The 19250-nt window shown below is 37.3% G+C and overlaps 3 protein-coding genes across 3 annotated transcripts; 2 read left to right on the plus strand and 1 right to left on the minus strand.

The window, feature by feature from the left end:
* LOC113278674 (ankyrin-1-like) lies at positions 1–11998 on the plus strand. The gene is made up of 10 exons (XM_026527447.1): positions 1–19; positions 103–234; positions 547–722; positions 799–894; positions 1347–1472; positions 2070–2222; positions 10065–10166; positions 11226–11396; positions 11562–11641; positions 11965–11998. Exons 1-10 carry the CDS (start codon positions 1–3, stop codon positions 11996–11998), a joined length of 1089 nt encoding a protein of 362 aa, XP_026383232.1.
* A 603-nt stretch (positions 11999–12601) lies between these two features.
* On the plus strand, positions 12602–14713 carry LOC113280908 (succinate dehydrogenase subunit 6, mitochondrial-like). Its single transcript, XM_026529512.1, has 3 exons — positions 12602–12865; positions 13260–13362; positions 14313–14713. The coding sequence occupies exons 1-3, from the start codon at positions 12608–12610 to the stop codon at positions 14465–14467; spliced, it is 516 nt and encodes a 171-aa protein (XP_026385297.1). The 5' UTR covers positions 12602–12607; the 3' UTR covers positions 14468–14713.
* A 183-nt stretch (positions 14714–14896) lies between these two features.
* Positions 14897–16916, minus strand: LOC113280906 (probable 6-phosphogluconolactonase 2). The gene is made up of 3 exons (XM_026529511.1): positions 16711–16916; positions 16459–16594; positions 14897–15717 (listed from the first exon to the last, which is right to left on the minus strand). Exons 1-3 carry the CDS (start codon positions 16881–16883, stop codon positions 15205–15207), a joined length of 822 nt encoding a protein of 273 aa, XP_026385296.1. The 5' UTR covers positions 16884–16916; the 3' UTR covers positions 14897–15204.
* Positions 16917–19250: the final 2334 nt, after the last annotated feature.

A 19250-nucleotide genomic window follows, 5' to 3' on the forward strand; every position in this document is an offset into this window, starting at 1 on the left:
ATGAAAGATGATGGAAAAGGTATATAATCATAATAATTTAGAGCTTAGTTTAAGAATCGGGAGACTTGATGTCAATTTACTGCTAATTGTGTTGTTGGACAGGTGACTCTCCATTGTCTCATGCATCACTGGATGGGAATATCAACACTGTTGATTATCTACTGGGAAAAGGTGCTAATCCTAATACACGCAACACCTACGGTGCTACTCCTCTGCATTATGCTGCTCAATATGGTATATACCACATAATCTAACATTTTAAAAAATTTGTGCATGATTTTCAAAACTTTTCTCATGTTACATTTATGGTATATGGATTCTGATTTCTGAAGATAAAAGCGGAGGTTTCTACTATAACCGTAGAAGAATGCTCTACCGTGCAACAAGCAATTTCTTGCTTTAGTACTCTAAATGACTCTAATGTTCTTGATTATGTACCATCAACATTATTTTTTTACTTTTTTAGGATTATATGATGATTGTTTTATATCTATTCTGCATCATTTTCTTTTGTGGGCATAAAACCTACTGTGAGGTCACCTGCAGGATACACAGAGATACTCACCAGATTGCTTTCCAGAGGTGTCAATGTAAATGGTTCTTGTGAAGATGGCACACTGACACCCCTAGGAGTGGCTGGTGCTACATTGTCACCTCTAGATGTGGCTGCTAATAATGGCCAACTCGAGGCGATACGAGTTTTGTTGGATCACAATGCAGATGTAAGTTAGGTTACCTGTTGTTCATGAAAACATGTGCACTTGTGAATATTAATATATCTTTCTTTTGTCTATGCAGCCTAATTTGATGTTTTGCCGTTCATATACATCACTGGCGGTATCTATTAAATCTGGTCTGCCCCAATCATTACAATGCGTCGAGCTTTTACTTGAGGTACCACATTTGATCACCCTGTGACAGGCCTGCCATTGGCAGTAGCTGTAATTCTATTCTCTCTCTATTGATTATAGTCTTCCACAGGATAGTCAATGTTTACCTTGTTTTTCTAATTTCAGATTTTGGATTTGGTTTATTATTTTCAATTCCTTCTGCGGTAATAGAATTACTTCTTTCTGATCATATATTACATAAATCTAGTCGTTTTCACATTTCTATAAGTATTTCGACCAAGTGTATCAGTGTCTGGGATGATCGAAATTGACAACAAAGTCAAGAGCTAGTATCTTGGATACTAAAATTAGCTGGAGTTATGCTTGATGCATAATTAGGATGTTAGTGACTTATTTTGTATAGCAAGTTTGTCTAGCATGATCCTACTGAGTACTTTCGCGGTATTTGATGCCTGCATATTATGAAAAACTTTCTACCTCCTGCCGTCTTTGTAGGCTGGTGCTGACCCGGATGGTGGATCGTATGGAGTAACACCTCTAATAGTTGCAACATGTAAAGGGCTAACAGAAATCATCAGGCGCTTAATTCAAGCTGGTGCTAATCCTGATGTTACAAATTCTGTAATGTTATTTAACCTTTGCATATTTCATTTATCTCTAACTTCGCTATTTCGGTGTAGTTGTTGACCCATCTTTACTCTCTGTCTGCAAGCTCAATACATCTGGATGACATGCTTTGTTGCATGCATAACCGATGTAACATGTGCAAATACTTGAGAAAAATCTCCTCACCATTTAGGTGATCCATGAAAAGGTCAAGTCGTTTCTTATTGCCGAGTTAGAATGTGTTAAGACTGTTCAACTTCTTCATCATGTGATCTACTAAATCTATAATTAGGAAACTAATACACCGAAGTATGATAATATTATTTAAAGTTTCATTCTGGTGACACTTCTAAATATTGATGCCGCCTTATGACTTATTCTCGCACCCAAATGAATTCATTAATGCTTATCTAGGCCCATCTTTCTGAATCTATAAATGGTTCCAAATATCTACGACTTTTATTTAAACGTAGATCTTGCACTTTTGAATGGTGGGTTTGCTAGATATTATGTTTGCAATTTTTCTGGCATTGTACACAAACTGACAATAAACTCTAAATTCTCTTTGGTGTATAATTTGGCTTGAGAAATTCAACTTTGTTTTTGTCGCAGTTTGGACACACGCCATTAGAAATTGCCGCAGTCAAAGGTCATCATCATGATGTTGAGATTCTTTTCCTTGTTACTTCTCGTATTCCGAGATATATCGACTGGAGCGTTGGTGGAGTAATTACACATGTACAATGTGATCAAGCTAAGAAACAGGTGGGCAACATATAACTTGCGACTGTAGTTTGAAACCAAATAAGGGTGGCCTTTCTTCTATCATTGTTGCTTAAAACATTAGGGAAATCTTCGGTGTGTGCCTTTAGCTGTCGGTGAAAACTATGGGCTTAGAATTTGACGGAGTAGTTCACATTTTAAATGAACACCAATTTTGGGCATGCCTAAAACTTTCAAGGCATACAAAGGACTAGTCCTAACTTGGGTGACCTTATAAGGGGTATCCTATGGGGTGGTTCAATTATCTATATGCCCTTAAATTCTCTAAATCACTACTAATCTATCCCTATCCCTAATACAAAAACCTATAATCAATAAACCAAAATCAGTTTCATATCCCTAACCCCTTTTTCTTCCTCCTCCACAACAGCCGAACCCTTCTTCTTCCTTTTTTTTCATCGTATCATCGCGGAAATTTAATCGTCGATTCGTGAAAATTTAGTCGACGATTAAACTCATCTATATAATGGTTCGTCGTAAGCCAGTATCTCGTTCTGATCGAGCGATTGAACAACCCATTGAAGAAGAAGAAGAAGATTTAGAGAGTGAAGAAGAAACTCAAAATCAACCACAAAATCAACCGGAAGAAGAGATTGAAGAAGAACCAACTCCACAAATGAGAATAAGAAGGTTAGTTTTACAAACCCATCTCGTATTTGATGTTTTTGATTGGTTTGATTGATTTAATTCGTCAAAATCATGTTTCTGCGGCGGTTACAGGGTATGGTTCGGCGCAAAACAAATCTTAGATGTGCGCCGAGCTGTTCTTGAAACTGAACCCTGAAAGTGCATTTGAACGGCTCGGCGTATATCTGAAATCCGTTTTGAGCCGAACTTGGTGACACAGAGACTTATATTTAGGATCGGCTTATTCGATGGTGTTAGTTTTGTGCCGAATATGTTTTGTGAATTTCAGAAATTTTGCATGTGCGTAGGATCGGCTTGTATGGTAGTATTAGTTTTGTGCCGAATAATTGTTGTTTGAATTTCAGAATTTTTGCATGTGTATAGGATCGGCTCATATGGTAGTACTAGTTTTGTGCCGAATAAATGTTTGAATTCATAAGTCTAGATTCGGCTTATTCGATAGTATTAGGGTTGCGCCGAATATCATTGTTAAAATTTCATAAATTTTACTAGTGTGTAGGATCGGCTTATTTATATGATATCATGTTGCGCCGAATACATGTTTGAGTTCATAATCATAGATTCGGCTTATTCGACGGTATCGGTTGTGAGCCGAATATATAGGATCGGCTAATAATTTTGCATGTGCGTAGGATCGGCTTGTATGGTAGTATTAGTTTTGTGCCGAATAATTGTTGTTTGAATTTCAGAATTTTTGCATGTGCTTAGGATCGGCTTGTATGGTTGTATTAGTTTTGCGCCGAATAAAGGTTTCGATTCATAAGTCTAGATTCGGCTTATTCGATAGTATTAGTGTTGCGCCGAATATTATTGTTAAAATTTCATAAATTTTACAAGTGTGTAGGATCGGCTTATTTATATTATATCATGTTGCGCCGAATACATGTTTGAGTTCATAATCATAGATTCGGCTTATTCGACGGTATCGGTTGTGAGCCGAATATATGGGATCGGCTTATAATTGTTTTGTGGTATGAGCCGATCCACTCTCTGTGTAAGCTAATAAAAATTTCAAGACATGATTCGGCTCATATGTGTTATTTCGGGTAAGCCGAGCCTTCTTATTTTCTTACAAGTTTTTGGCTTTCCAAATCTCTTTGTTGTTCGAATTAGTCTTATAACTTTCATACTTGTGTCAGGACCAATGCAGCTACAAAGAGGAAGAAGATGGAGGTAACACCTTCTACTTCTAAAACTCCCGATCCTAGACGAGGAGGTAAGAAAAAATTGGGAGCGGGAGGTAGAGGAGGAACTTTAGAAGAAGTAAGAATTGAAAGACAAGTAAGAATTGAAAGACAAGAAGAAGGAATAGCTGAAGATGAAGAAGTTTATGATAATCAAGAAGTTCATCAAGAAACACAACCCCAAGGAAAACCCAAGAAAGACAAGAAAGGTAAGAAGGTGGCAGAACCCGAGAAAGAGAAGAACGATGATGATCGACGGATCACTGGTTTACACATTCCTGATGAAGATGACGTAATTACACCTCGATCAGATGGTTTGCCTCATGGTCTTCCGGAAGATGGAGGAAATGTGTTGATTGGTTATGCCGATTCTTGGGCGAAGAGAATTTATGAGACTCCTGATCACAACCGTGCAGTCCGAGTATTGAGACACCAGAGGGCAGCGGAATGGAGTCTTGATGAAGAGGTTCCTGAGGTGATTGCTTACGTACAAGCCAGTGCTTTATGGCCTGCTATCAATTATGGACATAAGGAATATGATAGTGTGTCGGCCTCTGCATTTACCGAGCGCTTTTGTCCAGAAACTTACACATTTCAATTACCTTTTGGAGAGATGTCAATCACTCCTGATGAGGCTAGTAAGATTACAGGTCTTAAAGCAAGGGGTGTAAGTGTGGATGCTGGTTTTTATGACATGAGTTGGGATGAGCTATACAATTTGTACCTGGAATGCCTTGGTTGGGGTTCAATGAAAACTGAGTTGGAGTTTTGTCGATCAGTTAAAGATGTCGATACCGTTTTCATACCAGGTGGCAGAAATAAGAAGAATAAGAAGATCAAGTTGACTAACTTGAAAAGGGAGTTTGAGAACACAAAGGAAAGAGTCACACAAGGTTTGTTGATAATGGATCCCGTCAAAGTGAAGCAAACCGGAACTGCCTACTTGCTTTATACTCTTGGTAGAGACATCTTTCCCGACACTACCGGAAAACAAGGTAAATGCTAATTATCTCCAATTGGTAAAGAATCTTGAAACTTGTAACAAGTTTGCTTGGGGAACGGCTACGCTCGCTTACCTGCTGGACCAACTTGCCACCCGTCTTGCTAGGTGACAAGTACAAACATCGGAGGGAACTTCACTTTGCTCCAGGTAACTTTTGGGAGTTCAGAGTATGGTTCGGCTTATAACCATAAAACCTTTTAAGCCGAAGTTTTTTCTTACTTGGTTCGGCTTATAATACTTGATCCATATAAGCCGAACAGTTCTCTGAGTTTGCAAACTTTAGTCTTACTTTGATGTTTCCAAGTAAAACTTGTTTCTATCAATTCAATTCCTTTGATTTTTTAATGTGGTTCTTTCGATGCAGGTGTGGATATATGACCATTTCCCAATTTTGAACTTGGCCAAAGTATTTGAGAAAGATGTCGATTATGTTGATACTGAGCCAACTGCAGCACGGTACGCGTACGAGGACTCCAAGAAAAGGAACAAAAAGAAGTTGGTGGCAAGTTTGAGAGAGACGTTAGACTGTCTTGGTGTTGATGATGTCGCTTTTCAACCATATGAGAATGAAGATGAAGAAGATGAAGTTGTTGAAGATGAGGATATGCCGGTAGGTATGTATCATGGGCCATTGTGGTATCCCGGTGGTTATGTTATATACGATCCTAGGCGAGTACTCCGTCAATTAGGATGTGTCCAAAAGGTTCCTTTGTTTGACGAGAAATTCAGGTTGTTACCAAAGAGTGGTAAGGGAACTAAAAGCACCACTTCATCTTGGGAACCAAAGTATGATCCTGATCCCACCGTTGAGTTTTGGAATAATTTAGACAATCACACATTAGATGCGTCCAAGTTAACACCTTTACTTGATGATCCATGTGAAGAGGATCCGGGCTATATGGATTGGTATAACCAAATTTCTCATCCCTTCATTATCAATAAGAAAAGGCAAAAGATATCTGATAAGGGGAAGGCGAGGCCAATCAAGATCACCAACAAGTCTACTTCCGAAGATGTAGTCAAGGCTTTCAAGGTTATGGTAAGAATGACTTCACTTTATACTGTTTTCATATATTAGTTATGGTAAAAATGTCTTCAACCTCATGGTTATAAGTTGTTCTCAAATGAAAAATAGGTTGCCGCGGGTAGGGAGATGTTGAAGAAAATGAAGGCCAAACTTGGTTGCAAAACAACAATGACCGTGGAAGAACAAAAATACCTCATCGACAAGTGGGATGCAATCATCAACAAAGGACAAGGACCCGAGGAACCCGAACAAAGGCCTACCACTAAGAGGTCTCGACAAGTTGGTGAAGGTACAAGCCAAGTTGGTGCTACCGTCCAACCCGGTAATGATGCGTCGGAAGATGAAGACCAAGGTGGAAGAAGAGGTGGTCGTGGAACTAAGAAGAGGGGTCGTGGTTAAATGCCCTTTTATGTACACTTTTATGGTACACTTTTTCTTAAGTTTTAAGTACACTTTTATGGTGTTGCAAACACCTTTGCTTTAAGGTGCTGAACTTTGTTTTTAATGGTGCTGGGATTGGGTTATGGACACCGTCAATTTCATGTTTTAATGAATAGCTTAACAGTTATGTGCCGAATTTACAGAGTTCGGCTTATCCTCTAATGTTAGTTACACGCCGAATCATTTGTCCTTCAGGTTCGGCGCATTCGATAATCACATTATGTGCCGAACTATGAACATTTACAGGTTTCGGCTTATACGATATCCTCAATATGTGCCGAACCGCGAACAATATTTTAACCCAAAAATTAACAAATTCATGTTCGGCTCAGACGATAATCATATTATGTGCCGAACCTTGAACATAAGAGGTTTCGGCTGATACGATATTCTCCATATGTGCCGAACCAGTAACAATATTTCAACCCAGAAATTAAAAAATTATGTTCGGCACATACGAATTTGGATATGTAAGCCGAATTAGTAATGATTCTATTCCGGGCTATTCAGGATGTTGTTCGGCTTACTATGAAACTTTCATATAAGCCGAACTAGTGTCTAGCAAAAGGGTGGGAATTGGAAATTATAGGTTCGGCGCATGCAGTAAACAGATTCAGTAAGCCGAACCGTTCATCAATTGGTAGATTCGGCTCATAGATGTGAGCCGAACCTCAACCTGTTTCGCCGAACCATGATTCATAATATAAGAAATCATCCATTTGGGAATCATTGGTGTAGTTGATGTGTATTTTCCTAGGTTTTTTAGATGATATATGACCCTCCTCATCCTCCATTGAATCAAGAATTATAATTTTCTCACTTTCTCCTTCTCTTGCTCTCCTTCTTAACCAAACCAAAACTTTGATTTTTTTTCCTCAAATTTTTCATCTAAATAACTCTTATAATTCTGAAAATTATCTTAATATCTAAATAAAATATTTAATCACTAATCAAGATTATTAACACTAATACGTAAAGGGCAGATTTGCCATTAAAAAAAATTTGGGTTAAGGGGTTATCTGATTTTGCTATTCAACAACCTTTTTTGTTTTCATTCAGTATGCCTTGAAAGATTTTGGTATGCCCAAAATTATGGCTCTTTTAAATGCTTACAAAAAAAAACAAAAATCTTCACTGGGTACTTGGAAACAACTGGCCCAGGTTGCATCATTTTCGCATCATATTTCTCCTCCAGTATTAAAATCTGGACTCTTTTCGTTATGGCAAATATCTAAACGAATTAATTTCGTGTAAATGCATATAGAGTGCTAAGAAATAGTTTGGCTCTCCAATTGAAGCCATGGGTTGCGTATAAGGCAAGTTGGATGTGTATAAATAACATAGGTTATATTATTTATATGTCCCTACTTTTGACATCCAATAAATATATCCTTATACAACAATAAATATCTCCCTACTTTTTAATAACCTTATCCATTTACAATTTGATTCCCTTAATATCCTCACCCATATAATATTTTTCTTTATTTCAAAATGCAACAAATTTCTTTCTCTACCACTTCACCATCACCACTAGCACCATCACCACAAACATTCTACTACCGTTCCACCACCACCGTTCAACAACCACCACCTACCAACCGCCACCACCACTAATATTCTACCACCACTCCTTCACCACCACCATTACACCATCAGTCCTCCACCACCACTAGTTCGTCGTCGCCACCACCACTAGTCTGCCGCCGCCACCGTTACCGCCGCCGTCACCACCGTTACCGCCGCCGCCACCACCATCGTTACCGCTGCCGCCACCACCAATGGTTCATATATTTTTGTATCAACAACAGTAGTTGATCCAAATAAAAATAGAACCAACAGTAGAAGTTGATCCAATTTAGGGGATCAACAATGATAGTTGATCCAAAAAAAAAAGAGATCAACAGTAGAAGTTGATCCAATTTAGGGGATCAACAATGGTAGTTGATCCCCTAAATTGGATCAACAATGAAAGTTGATTCATGCAAATGGAGTGAACTTGGCGTGAATCGAACATGCATCATCTGACATAGAGTCGGTCATGCTACCATTGCACCACAAGTTCAACATTGGAAGAAATTTACATGATTTAAACTACAAGCATGATTTTAATACAAGCATGATTATACTTACCCAAGGAAATATTGTCAACAATAGGAGTTGAAAGGATCAAGAACAGTAGTTGATTCAATAAAATATTGGGTCAACAACAAGAGTTGATCCAATAAATGGATCAACAACCGTAGTTGATCCCATAAAAAATTGGGTCAACAACAAGAGTTGATCCCATAAATGGATCAACAACTGCAGTTGATCCCATAAAAAATTGGGTCAACAACAACAATTGATCCCATAAAACCATATAAACAACACCAATTGATCATCACCTGTAGCTTCATAAACAACAACATCTTCATCTCCTTCATTGCAATAACCACCAACAGAACCATCAACCACCATTTATAATCCATAACAGCAATTGCCACTGTCTTCTATGAAGCTTCAACACCAATTCGAACCACCACCACCGTCGCCACCAGAACCACTACAGCCGCTACCATTATCATCATTACTTCTCTCTTCATAATTCTATATTCCCTGTAATTCCTACACATTTATCTATTCATTTTAGTCACAATCCATTAGAAGCATCAGCAACTTCATATTCGAACACACCCATTACTTCTCAGCAACAACAAGTTCATTATCTCCAACATATCCTATTGATTCACACACCATAACCATCTCGAAATCAATTTTATCGTAGCAGCTCTCAGATCCTTTTTTCTTAATCGAATCGAACCACCAAATCGTTCGCAGACGTTGCTCAAAACTTGATTTCAAAACCTAAAAAATCAGATCTCGTTTTCTTTGGAAATGATTTTAAAAATCGATTATAGAAGAATAAGAAGGTTTCATATGTTGCTGATACATCTCGATTGTCGGCGGCAAAGGTAGGAGAATTTGCAGAGGTGGTGACGATGGAGATGTTGGTGGTGGTGGTGGAGCAATGGAGATGATGGTTCGCTGCTAAATGAAGAAGAAGAAGAAGAAGAAGAAGAAGAAGAAGTAGTAAGTAGGGATAGATAAAAACAATAGATGTATGGCAAATTTGGAAGAAATAAAATCCTTATTGGACCCCTGATGGGCTTATAGATAGAGAGGGACATATTTATTGTGTGATAAGGATATTTGTAAAGTCATCAAAAGTAGGGACAAATATTCAATTACCACAATAACTAACTTGCATCATTGGTAGACCCTTGGTATACCTTTGCAACTTTCTTCTTTTCCATGGATGGAGATGTTGTAATTTCAGCTCCTTAACCTTCAAGACTTAGTACTAAACATCATATTAAAGCTAACTACATGTTAAAATTAGACTTGACCGTAGTATGACATGCTGAACAACATACTGGAAGATTGCCCTAATATTACATTAGTGTGATTTCTATCATGTCATAGCTGCTGTTTCCGTAACCTTTATTGTATTATTAACTGTGAAGTCGTTAACTTTGAAGTGGAAGCTGAAAGCCAAGGAGAAGTTTCAGGAGGTAAAGGTAAAAGGCACAGAAGCATTTAAGGAACATGATTATTATAAGGCATTATATTGGTACTCACAGGTACCTTTTCTTTCTAACATGACCATATCATTTGATGGAAGTGAACCCTGAATTACATAATGATGATGCTTTTAGTTGAAATTATGACAGTGAATTCATTGTTACCTACATAAGTTTTGTTGTCATTGTTGGAGGTTCCAATTTGATTTTTTTGACTAGTAACGTATGTTGAGCTTTCTATCGTAAATCCTTGAATAACCTCTGTTTGACCTCTTTATCTCGATTTCTCCGTCCAAGAGGGTTAGACACTGCTGCATAACCTAGCAGCCTCGTCTAGTCTTAACTATTTAGTTGCTGATATATTGGTCTACGGCTGAACAATATTAGTCTACGGCTGGAACTTTTTCGTAAAGTTACGTATAATTTTTCCTGAATTGAATCATCAGAAAAGGAAACTACCTTAGATTTTGCTCAATATTTTCTCTATATGGTTAACAAAATTAGACTCCAATGGAATAAAAGTTAAGAAATACGTATGAAAACTATGAGGGTTGACTGTATTAAGTATATGTACCAAGTATATTCTAGGATAAAACAAATGAGAACAGTCACTTAGGCTAGGTAAATGGATAACACTGGCGGGCTAACATGGCGGGTAGCATTGACGGGATAATAGGGAGGGTATTGGCCGGGAAAGAAAAATTGAATTGTGGCCTGTGCCCGCCCTCCTATTTAAATGGGCTAGGTCGGGCCAGCCCGTAAAGGGCCACGGTCACCCATGGGCTGTCATGGGACAGGGCGGACGGTACTGGGCCTCGGACTGCCGGGTAAAATTTACACCCCTACTTTCGTTGATTCAATCAGACTTTGGTGTTTGTTCGAGCTCTGCTCATTTTCTAAACTCTGTTGAAAGCTTTAACTGTTTTTTTTCTTCTCACGAATTTCTACCTGATACTGTCTGTAATGTTCATCCATGTATATTAATTCTTTACCTGGTCGCTTTTAGTGACTATTGCTATCTCATTTTTTCCCATCTTTAATTCATTATTCATTCTTTCTTATGTTATGTAAAGCAACCATCACATAACTGATGTACTTTGTTTTATGACGTGACTATAGGCAAGCGAAATTGATCCGTATGACGCAAATGTACTTTCTAACCGGAGTATGTGTTGGGCCCGTTTGAAAGATGGCGAGTCGGCTTTAGGAACTGCCCAAGCATGCATATTGCTAAGGCCAGATCGGCCTAAGGCATACTATCGGGATGGTGTAGCGTACAACTTACTAAAAGTAAGTGTATTTCTTTCTTTTTCCTTCCTTCAAAAGAAAGACAAAGTGAAATGTATTCCTCATTTCGTGTTTCCCATGTTTATCTTGCTGCTTTCTAGGTTTTTTTCACAGCTAATCTTGACGGACAGTGTTTTCAAGTTTCTTTTGTTGCATTTGTTATTGCAGAGATACAGTCGTGCGCAAGAAGCCTTCCTCGAAGGTTTGAAGTTGAGTCCTAATAACCAAGAGCTTAAAGATGCATTCAGGTTCAGTTCTACTACTCGGCTACCCCCTTAATTTTATTTTAGCCTTGAGTTCATGTTTTGCCTTATCAAAAAATGAAGTTTGAAGTTACATCTGGCAGTCCTGGCTATCAAAACTCGAGATGGTTTTATCTAGATTCAAGAACTACCAAAATAACAATTTCCCCATATTTTACTTGATAGACGAATATTTTATCGCCCGTTTATCTATTAAGTCAATTATATCACCAAGTCATTTACTTCAAGTATCCCCGAGTCTCTTTTCCTGGTGACATTACATTCTCATCTAGTTGTTTCTTATATTGCTTCTTGATTCTTGGCTACAGGGAAGCTGTTGAAGCTCAGTTGAACACTGCATGACAGTATGACATGCACGTTATCTTGTCTAGAAGAAGATGGCTATGTCATTATTTTTTTTTTGACAACTTCTGTATGGAATTTCCTTCACTACGTCTATATGTACAACCCTTTTCGTAGGTTACCGCCTTTCTCAAGACACTCCTGCAAACAAGTCATGTCAAATATGTCCCACATTTATGTACGTATTTTGCATTTTATTTAAAAAAATGTTGGCTCGACATTTCATGGCTTTTGGTAGTATGATTTATGCAAGGAATACAACAAAAAGAGTTAAAAGTTAAAACTTTGGAAGAGCGGAAACTCAAGGTCTACCAAGTGAGAAATCCTGAAATTTCCCCGGACAGGTATAGAATCTTTAGTATCCTAATGTAAAACTCTTGAAGAGTGCCCAGAACTGAACTCCATGATCGAAAGGCATTCGTCGTTCACCATGGTATTGGAGGGCATGGAAATTCGCAAGCTCGAAAATATTTTGTCTTATACTGGTAACATTTCCGCGTAGTGCCATCGTTCTTGGCCTGCGATTCACCGACAGGTTGAAGACCTCAGCCAAAATGTCTATTTATGTTTTCTAGTTATGGGCCAACAAAATAAAAGCCCGAGTGTAAGATGTTAATCCCCCCATTAATCCCAGGCAGGCAGGCAGAGCACATAAAAATAAAAACACCAGGAACAGAAAAACGAGAAGAGTTATTGAAATCGAAATTGAAGAATTCATCATCTGTTGTATTCTGTTATCTGAATCGTCTTCTAATGGGATTCCTTGAACATCATAAGAAGTTTATAGATGCTACTGAGAAAGGAATCAAATGGTCTAACTCTGATGTTCAATCTTTCATCTCTATTGATCCTGTCCATGGACCCGTCGTATGTTACTCCTCTCTCTCTTTTCCAATCTCTTTTCATTTTTATTTTTTTAATCTAGATTCGTACAAATTTCTTATAATTTCGGTATTTTTCATTTCATTGATTTTAGGTTTTGTAAGTGTAAAAGGAATTAAGATATCTGTGTTTCTGAGATTTTTATCTAATCTTGACATGTCTGTGAGAATGAGATATTGAAGCAACCATAAACTAATTGATTCCATGTAGGACCTGTTGCTGTTGAAATTCCATATAATGCGATGTGACACGGGGCTAATTATTGCTGTTAATAGCTTGAATGGCCTAAAATAGATTTCTCAATGACCTAATGTGATCTTTCTTTTTGTTAGTTTTGTAACTAGTTTGTTAATTTTCTTTTCGCTTGACTCTTCTTCAGGTGGAAAATGCAAGGAAGGCAGCAAACGTAGCTGCAATAGGAAGCGCTGTTGGAGCACTTCATTTGGGTGGAACTGCCTGGAGATATTCAAAGAGTCCTCACGGTACTGTTTTCACTTTACTGTTTGAATACCAAATGTTGTATTCTTATTGCTTATCTTGTGCTGTCACACTAAGTCTCCTTAGTAAGTTTTGGAAAACCAAAACGAGTTATGAGAAAATGAACTACTGGAACCTTGTTCTTTTGCTGTCATCTTGTAGCGATATTTTTCAATTTCGGTTGACATTGGCTAATGATTATTAGTGCTATTCAATCCCGTTATCCTTTCAGTATGTTTTGTGACCTCGTATGTGTTCATTCTAGAGAAATAGATTCCCTAGGTTTGGCCTGCTTGGCACTGCAGTCTCTTGTATAGATTTATCTGGCTGCATGGAAATGTCCTGTGTAATCCCTTAAGAATATGCAAAGCAGTGATTATTACTCTGGAGAAGCGTCCAACTTTACTTTTAAGCAGTCAGGTGGCGGTTTAGCGACTTCCTTGGTTTCTACCCATAATGTATGAAGTTCCGATGTTGGATTATGGGGGTGGGGTTAGTGTTACCATTGTTAAAAACTAGCTATATTAGTTTATATTCAAAGGGGTGTTCTTGCTAGAACTAGATTTTGTTTTACCCCTTGGTTGGTGTAGTTTTGGAATATGGTCACCATAGTAAAAGTACAAGCTGTTTCCATTGAGTACCATGTTTACCATGCTCTCCTGCAAACCTCGTATTTGAACAATTGTGTGAAATTGCGCTGAAAATTGGATCCCTTGAACTGATCAGTTACTATGCATGTTCGTTTTGAAACTTTGAATAACTAGCGGATTTCTTAACACTAAAAGTGATTATGTTGACTTTATTATCACTGCTGGGATTTATATTGCATTCAAAACCATTCAACTTGTGTGCATTGCCAGGATAGTAAAAAGAAAGAATTTGAATGTAGCTAGTAAGGGATGGGATTTACCTGTATTAACATATTTACACATTTTTTTTCACTTTTTACTAACAGGTGCCGTCTTAGCTGTGGGTCTTGGAGCTGTGGTTGGTTACACAGTTGGAAAAGAAGCTGCATCCCATTATTATCAACTCTATCGGGATGATGCTATGGCTTCTCAGGTCAAGTTTTTGGAGTGGGTGGCGACCAAATCTGAGGGTCGATCGTGAATTCCACCTGCGTGATGAGAATTCAAGTCCCCTTATGGCAACCATTTACTTCATTATATTGGTAGGTGAAATAAAAAGCTGGTGCCCAGGATGAAAAGAAGCTCACAGTACAACTTGTAAACTTGAATTTGTGATCTCTCTTTGCAACAAGCCTTTGCCTGGGTTTTGGGAATATTTTGTCTTCCTTTCTTCTTGAATTTTATCAAGTAATCGAGAGATGTCTTTTATAGAGCAGGTTTTCGTTTACAAGTAGAACATCAACTTTCATCACTATAAAAATGTGCTTGGATGTGGTCTCTGTACCCTTTAAAAAATTAAGCATACCTAGCAGTGAACCAAGAAGGGTCATCCTGGTGAAATTTTGACAGCTCTCTTGTCACTTGAAGGGGCATATAGCTTTACAGAGTAAAGAATACTCATTTTCGCAAAAGAAGTGTAAGACAAGCACCAACTTTGAAAGTGTAGTCATGCCAAGATACAGCTACAGCCGATTTTGAAGTATTCTGACTAGCAGTTCTACTTGTGAGGCTGTTTATTAATAACAACAAAAAGGAAATTCACAGACACAGAACACTAGAGAGCAAAAGGAGAATGAATTGCAAAATGAGAACGATTTAAGGATGAAAAAAATGGAACAAAAGAGTTCCATATGGTTTGAGTTCTGGCACCTACATACATAACTGAGTCTGACTCTCTGAGCATGATATTAACTTTCCGGTTCTCTCTGAGCATGATATTCACTTTCTGGATTTCCCTTCCTGCTCCGTGCACTTGAAGGCCTCGAGTTCTGATGCTGCTAATTTATCCAAAAACCACACCAAATTCCCGTTTCCTGGGTTAACCATCCGAGCAGGTAGCATTGAGCAATCTGGTCCTACATCATCAATTACTAAGTGTAGCGTTTCTGGTTTGCTGATGCCTGTCACAACAACAGCGACGTTGGATGCTGAGTTGATGACTGGCAAGGTAAAAGTTAACCTTTCTGGTGGAGGCTCGGGAGAGTCGGTGATGAATGTGACCCATTCATCTTCCTCTTCAAGTACCACGTGGTTTGGGAATAGTGATGCGACGTGTCCATCAGGTCCCATCCCGAGAAGAATCAAGTCGAATTTTGGGCAATCATTGATCTCTGAAACACCAACTGTTCGGGTCTTTACCAATTGACGTAGGACGAATTCATACTCACTAGCAGCTTCCTCTGCGGACAATGAGTCATTGATGGAGTATACATGGCTTGGAATCAGGGGCACCTATTACAAGCAGACGGCAACAAGCAGAAGCAATGTCAGAACTAATGCAGCTTAGATTTGAGAAAACCAATAATAAAATGCACGGAGTTTCCTCAAACCTTTTAATCTTAAAATTCATCAACTTTTCCTTAGATCGCGAAAGAAATTCTTAGACGAACAAGTTAACTGCCGCACACCAGTTTTTCCGTTAGCTAATCAAAGAGAAGTGACCAGTTTTTTAAACTGAACCTTCAAATATTTGGTGCCTAAGATTTTGCTGAAGGGCGATTACTTGGTGACATTTATAGGGGTGTGAGGATGTTAGTAGGTCACACATTCCCAGGGACACGACTCTTTGGAGGAAATAGGGGAACAAGAGCTGAATGAACACGATATTCTTTTAGATTTCAAAATAGGAAAGGCTATAAATTGAATTACAAAATTGGAAACTCTAGAAAAGTTACGAAACTCTAAAGGTCATAAAAATCAGAAAGCTAAGTTATTTCAGATGCATTGTTTCCAACAAAGAGATTGCCAGATGTAGAATATAGGGGATGAGACTGGCGAGAAATCTCACTCGCGGTGTCTCCGATCTGCAACCAAGTTTATGACTAACAACTGAGATGGGGTCTCTGGAAGTGCATTCATTTTCACAATTTATCGTTAGCGAGAATCAGGATTAAGATTAGCACAATTCACTAATTCCTGAACTCGCGTATGGTAAGGCGAATATTTGTCGAATTATAGCCCAGAATTTATTACCTTGGACAAGAGACAATCCTTTGCCAACTTGTAATTACTGTCTGCGTGATTTTTTGCCACGATACGCTCATCTGCCGAAAAGATATACCATTTGGTCCAATCCACGGTCTTGTTATAAGGCGCTTCACAGAGTTTTCTGTTACATAAGAAACAACATCAATGACCGTATTAACATTTAACGGTCACAACCAACGGTAACAGCCAATATATGAATCTAGCTTACAGAAAACAAGTAAAAAATGTAGTATATACCTCATCAAGCTAATGAGAGAACCACCAGACAATGCAATGGCAAAAAATCCTCTCTCCTTGACTGAAACCTCGGATGACTCCGCAATGTAATCTGCTAATTCAGTTGCAACCTCATCCGAACTTTCATAAATTCTCAATTCTCCTCTCTCAGTATGACAACCCGAACGAGACATTCTTCTTATTTGCCTAGCTACAAAAAAGTAAACCCTACAGAAGAAAACACGAAAAGAAATGTAAATCTATTCCCAAATTAAGCAAACATGCTAAAAGTAGAAACATGAATGAATTCTTTGAGTAGATAATTTGCAAGCAGGAGATCCAAATTAAGAAAAACCACATGCAATGCCTTAAAAACACTGAACAAGGGTATGCATTCTAATTTAGTAAGAAGTTATAAAACCCAGCAGATCATAATAACCTCATTTGCTTCATTTCAGCTCGAGCATGTACTTATAAATATAAACTTTTAAGCTCATACCCAGATCATAAAACTAGAATAAACATGATCTAATCTCTTAGAACATCCTGAAACAACTACCAAATGAATTCAAATACAGAAAAAAATAAAAAATAAATAAAAAGCTTACAAGAAGATATATGAACAGAAGTGATAATTAAACAAAGGCAGAAGAAAATCATGAAATCATATCATCAAAGTATGATCTCAAACTTGACAAATTATTGAACAAAAAAAAACATATAATGTTGTTGTGACAAAACAGAAAGAGTTACTGTATTTAACAACAATTCTTTCACTCTTCAAAGTTGAAACTAATATCTCAATAAATAAATAAATAAATAAGTATTAAATCTGGAATTCCATTTTTTACTAGATAGAACAGACTAGATTCTCTGCTGATAATTCTCTGAAGAAATAAAAAAAAAAACTATGTGAAGACTTGATTCAATCTGCAATATTCTATTTTTAAACAGAAAAAGAAAAACAGTGGTACTACTAGAGTGTATGTATTATTGTCCCATGCAGTTCTGTTGTGTTTTGGATGCTCTAGTTTTACCCTCTCATGTCTCATACTTGTCAGCCCAAACTTACCATATTTAGTTCTCCTTTTGACGATTCAGTTCAAAATGATATTTTTCAATAACAAAGTGATCTTGTAAAAATCTATCTATTTATTATTTGATTATTTGATTTTTGTTGGCAGAGCTTTGCAAAAGAAAAAAATAAATATATCTTTTTCCGTTCTAGTCTGATAATTCTTTTTAAATTGATTTGATTTCTATCTCAATATCTAGTTCTTTTCTATTTAATTTTTCTCTGAAATTCTAAAAAGTAATAAAGATGTCCACGGGTCGTGCTAAGGTTATGTATGGGTCATATACGAAGGAGGAGATAGATGGTAAATAAGCTTTCTTTTACGAGAGGAGAACGTATTGCGAACAGTTTTTCCCAAATAGCTAACTGTTGGCGGAGCCAAGAATTTAAAATGAGGGGGCTAATAAAACTTTATATATACATAAGGAGTTTAGTGGACTAAATTTAAGATACAAGGTGGACTGATTATAGAATTTAAGATAAATATAAGGGACTTTCAATAGTTTTAGTGATTTTAGGTGGTACAGATGAAGATGAATTTATACAAATGAGCATATATATATATATCAAACCCTAAAAGAGAGTATCAATTTATCAGACTAATTTATTTTCTTTTTTCATGTCTTAGTAAGTACTAAATATATTGTCTATGTTGCCCACTTAACATCTATTATTATTAGGTTAAATTTTTATCATTAGTAATTGGCACACTTGTACAAACTATTTTTATGTCAAAAGCTTCTAGTTTCTTATTTAGTTTCGGAAAATTAATGTTGATAGTTGTTTCTAATTTTAAACTCGTGCTTCTTTTAATACGCGAAAGCCGGGCCCATATACCTATTCTTACTCAGCCAGTCGAACCGGTCCTACTCCTACTTCTAGATCATTTATGATAGTGAAAATCATAGAGTGATTTAACATAGAACACTTTACTTGATTTTAGGGATCATTTAGTTCATCATCCGAGTCGGGAACAAAGGAGAAAGAGGCTAGATCCGAGATAAGAATATGAAATTCATCAGCGGTTGCACCGAACAATTTTCTAGGAGTCCTCAAATTCTAACCATGTTTTCTTCATAAATTCCTACATCAGCAATTTTCATATTCTTTAAAGTAGAAACAACGAACAAATGACGATAACAATCTTTGATACGAGAGTTATAGAGCAAAATGTCTTCCTAGAATCTTGCAATGGAACCATAGATGATTTTGAACTTTACATGCTTCAAAAAGAAAGAATCGCAACTCAAAATAGCTCTCCAAACAAGCCTCCATAAGATCATTTTGGAGGTTTATCAAGCCAATCTACATCAGTTGCACCATATTTTTATACAAAAATCTTCCTCCAAAGAGAATATTTTTCAACTGCAAACCTCCATGATCATTTACAAAGTAGAGCTTGATACATTTTTTTCTTCTTCAAGTTTTTGATACCTAAGCCACCAACTTTTTTCCTTCTACGTAAAGCACTCCACTTAACCAAGTG

Source organism: Papaver somniferum, chromosome 5 (assembly GCF_003573695.1).
Source record: "Papaver somniferum cultivar HN1 chromosome 5, ASM357369v1, whole genome shotgun sequence".
Taxonomy (NCBI): domain Eukaryota; kingdom Viridiplantae; phylum Streptophyta; class Magnoliopsida; order Ranunculales; family Papaveraceae; genus Papaver; species Papaver somniferum.

What these genes read in the sequence shown, in the direction of transcription:
- LOC113278674 (XM_026527447.1), top strand. An exon ending in ATCCTGATGTTACAAATTCT is followed by an intron (nt 1,473 to 2,069) that starts GTAATGTTATTT and finishes TTTTTGTCGCAG; the next exon opens with TTTGGACACACGCCATTAGA. An exon ending in GAGCTTAAAGATGCATTCAG is followed by an intron (nt 11,642 to 11,964) that starts GTTCAGTTCTAC and finishes TCTTGGCTACAG; the next exon opens with GGAAGCTGTTGAAGCTCAGT.
- LOC113280908 (XM_026529512.1), top strand. Translation starts at nt 12,608, where the DNA reads ATGTTAATCCCCCCATTAATCCCAGGCAGGCAGGCAGAGCACATAAAA. An exon ending in ATCCTGTCCATGGACCCGTC is followed by an intron (nt 12,866 to 13,259) that starts GTATGTTACTCC and finishes ACTCTTCTTCAG; the next exon opens with GTGGAAAATGCAAGGAAGGC. An exon ending in ATATTCAAAGAGTCCTCACG is followed by an intron (nt 13,363 to 14,312) that starts GTACTGTTTTCA and finishes TTTTACTAACAG; the next exon opens with GTGCCGTCTTAGCTGTGGGT.
- LOC113280906 (XM_026529511.1), bottom strand. Translation starts at nt 16,883, where the DNA reads ATGTCTCGTTCGGGTTGTCATACTGAGAGAGGAGAATTGAGAATTTAT. An exon ending in TCTCTCATTAGCTTGATGAG is followed by an intron (nt 16,595 to 16,710) that starts GTATATACTACA and finishes CTTATGTAACAG; the next exon opens with AAAACTCTGTGAAGCGCCTT. An exon ending in AGGATTGTCTCTTGTCCAAG is followed by an intron (nt 15,718 to 16,458) that starts GTAATAAATTCT and finishes TGCTTGTAATAG; the next exon opens with GTGCCCCTGATTCCAAGCCA.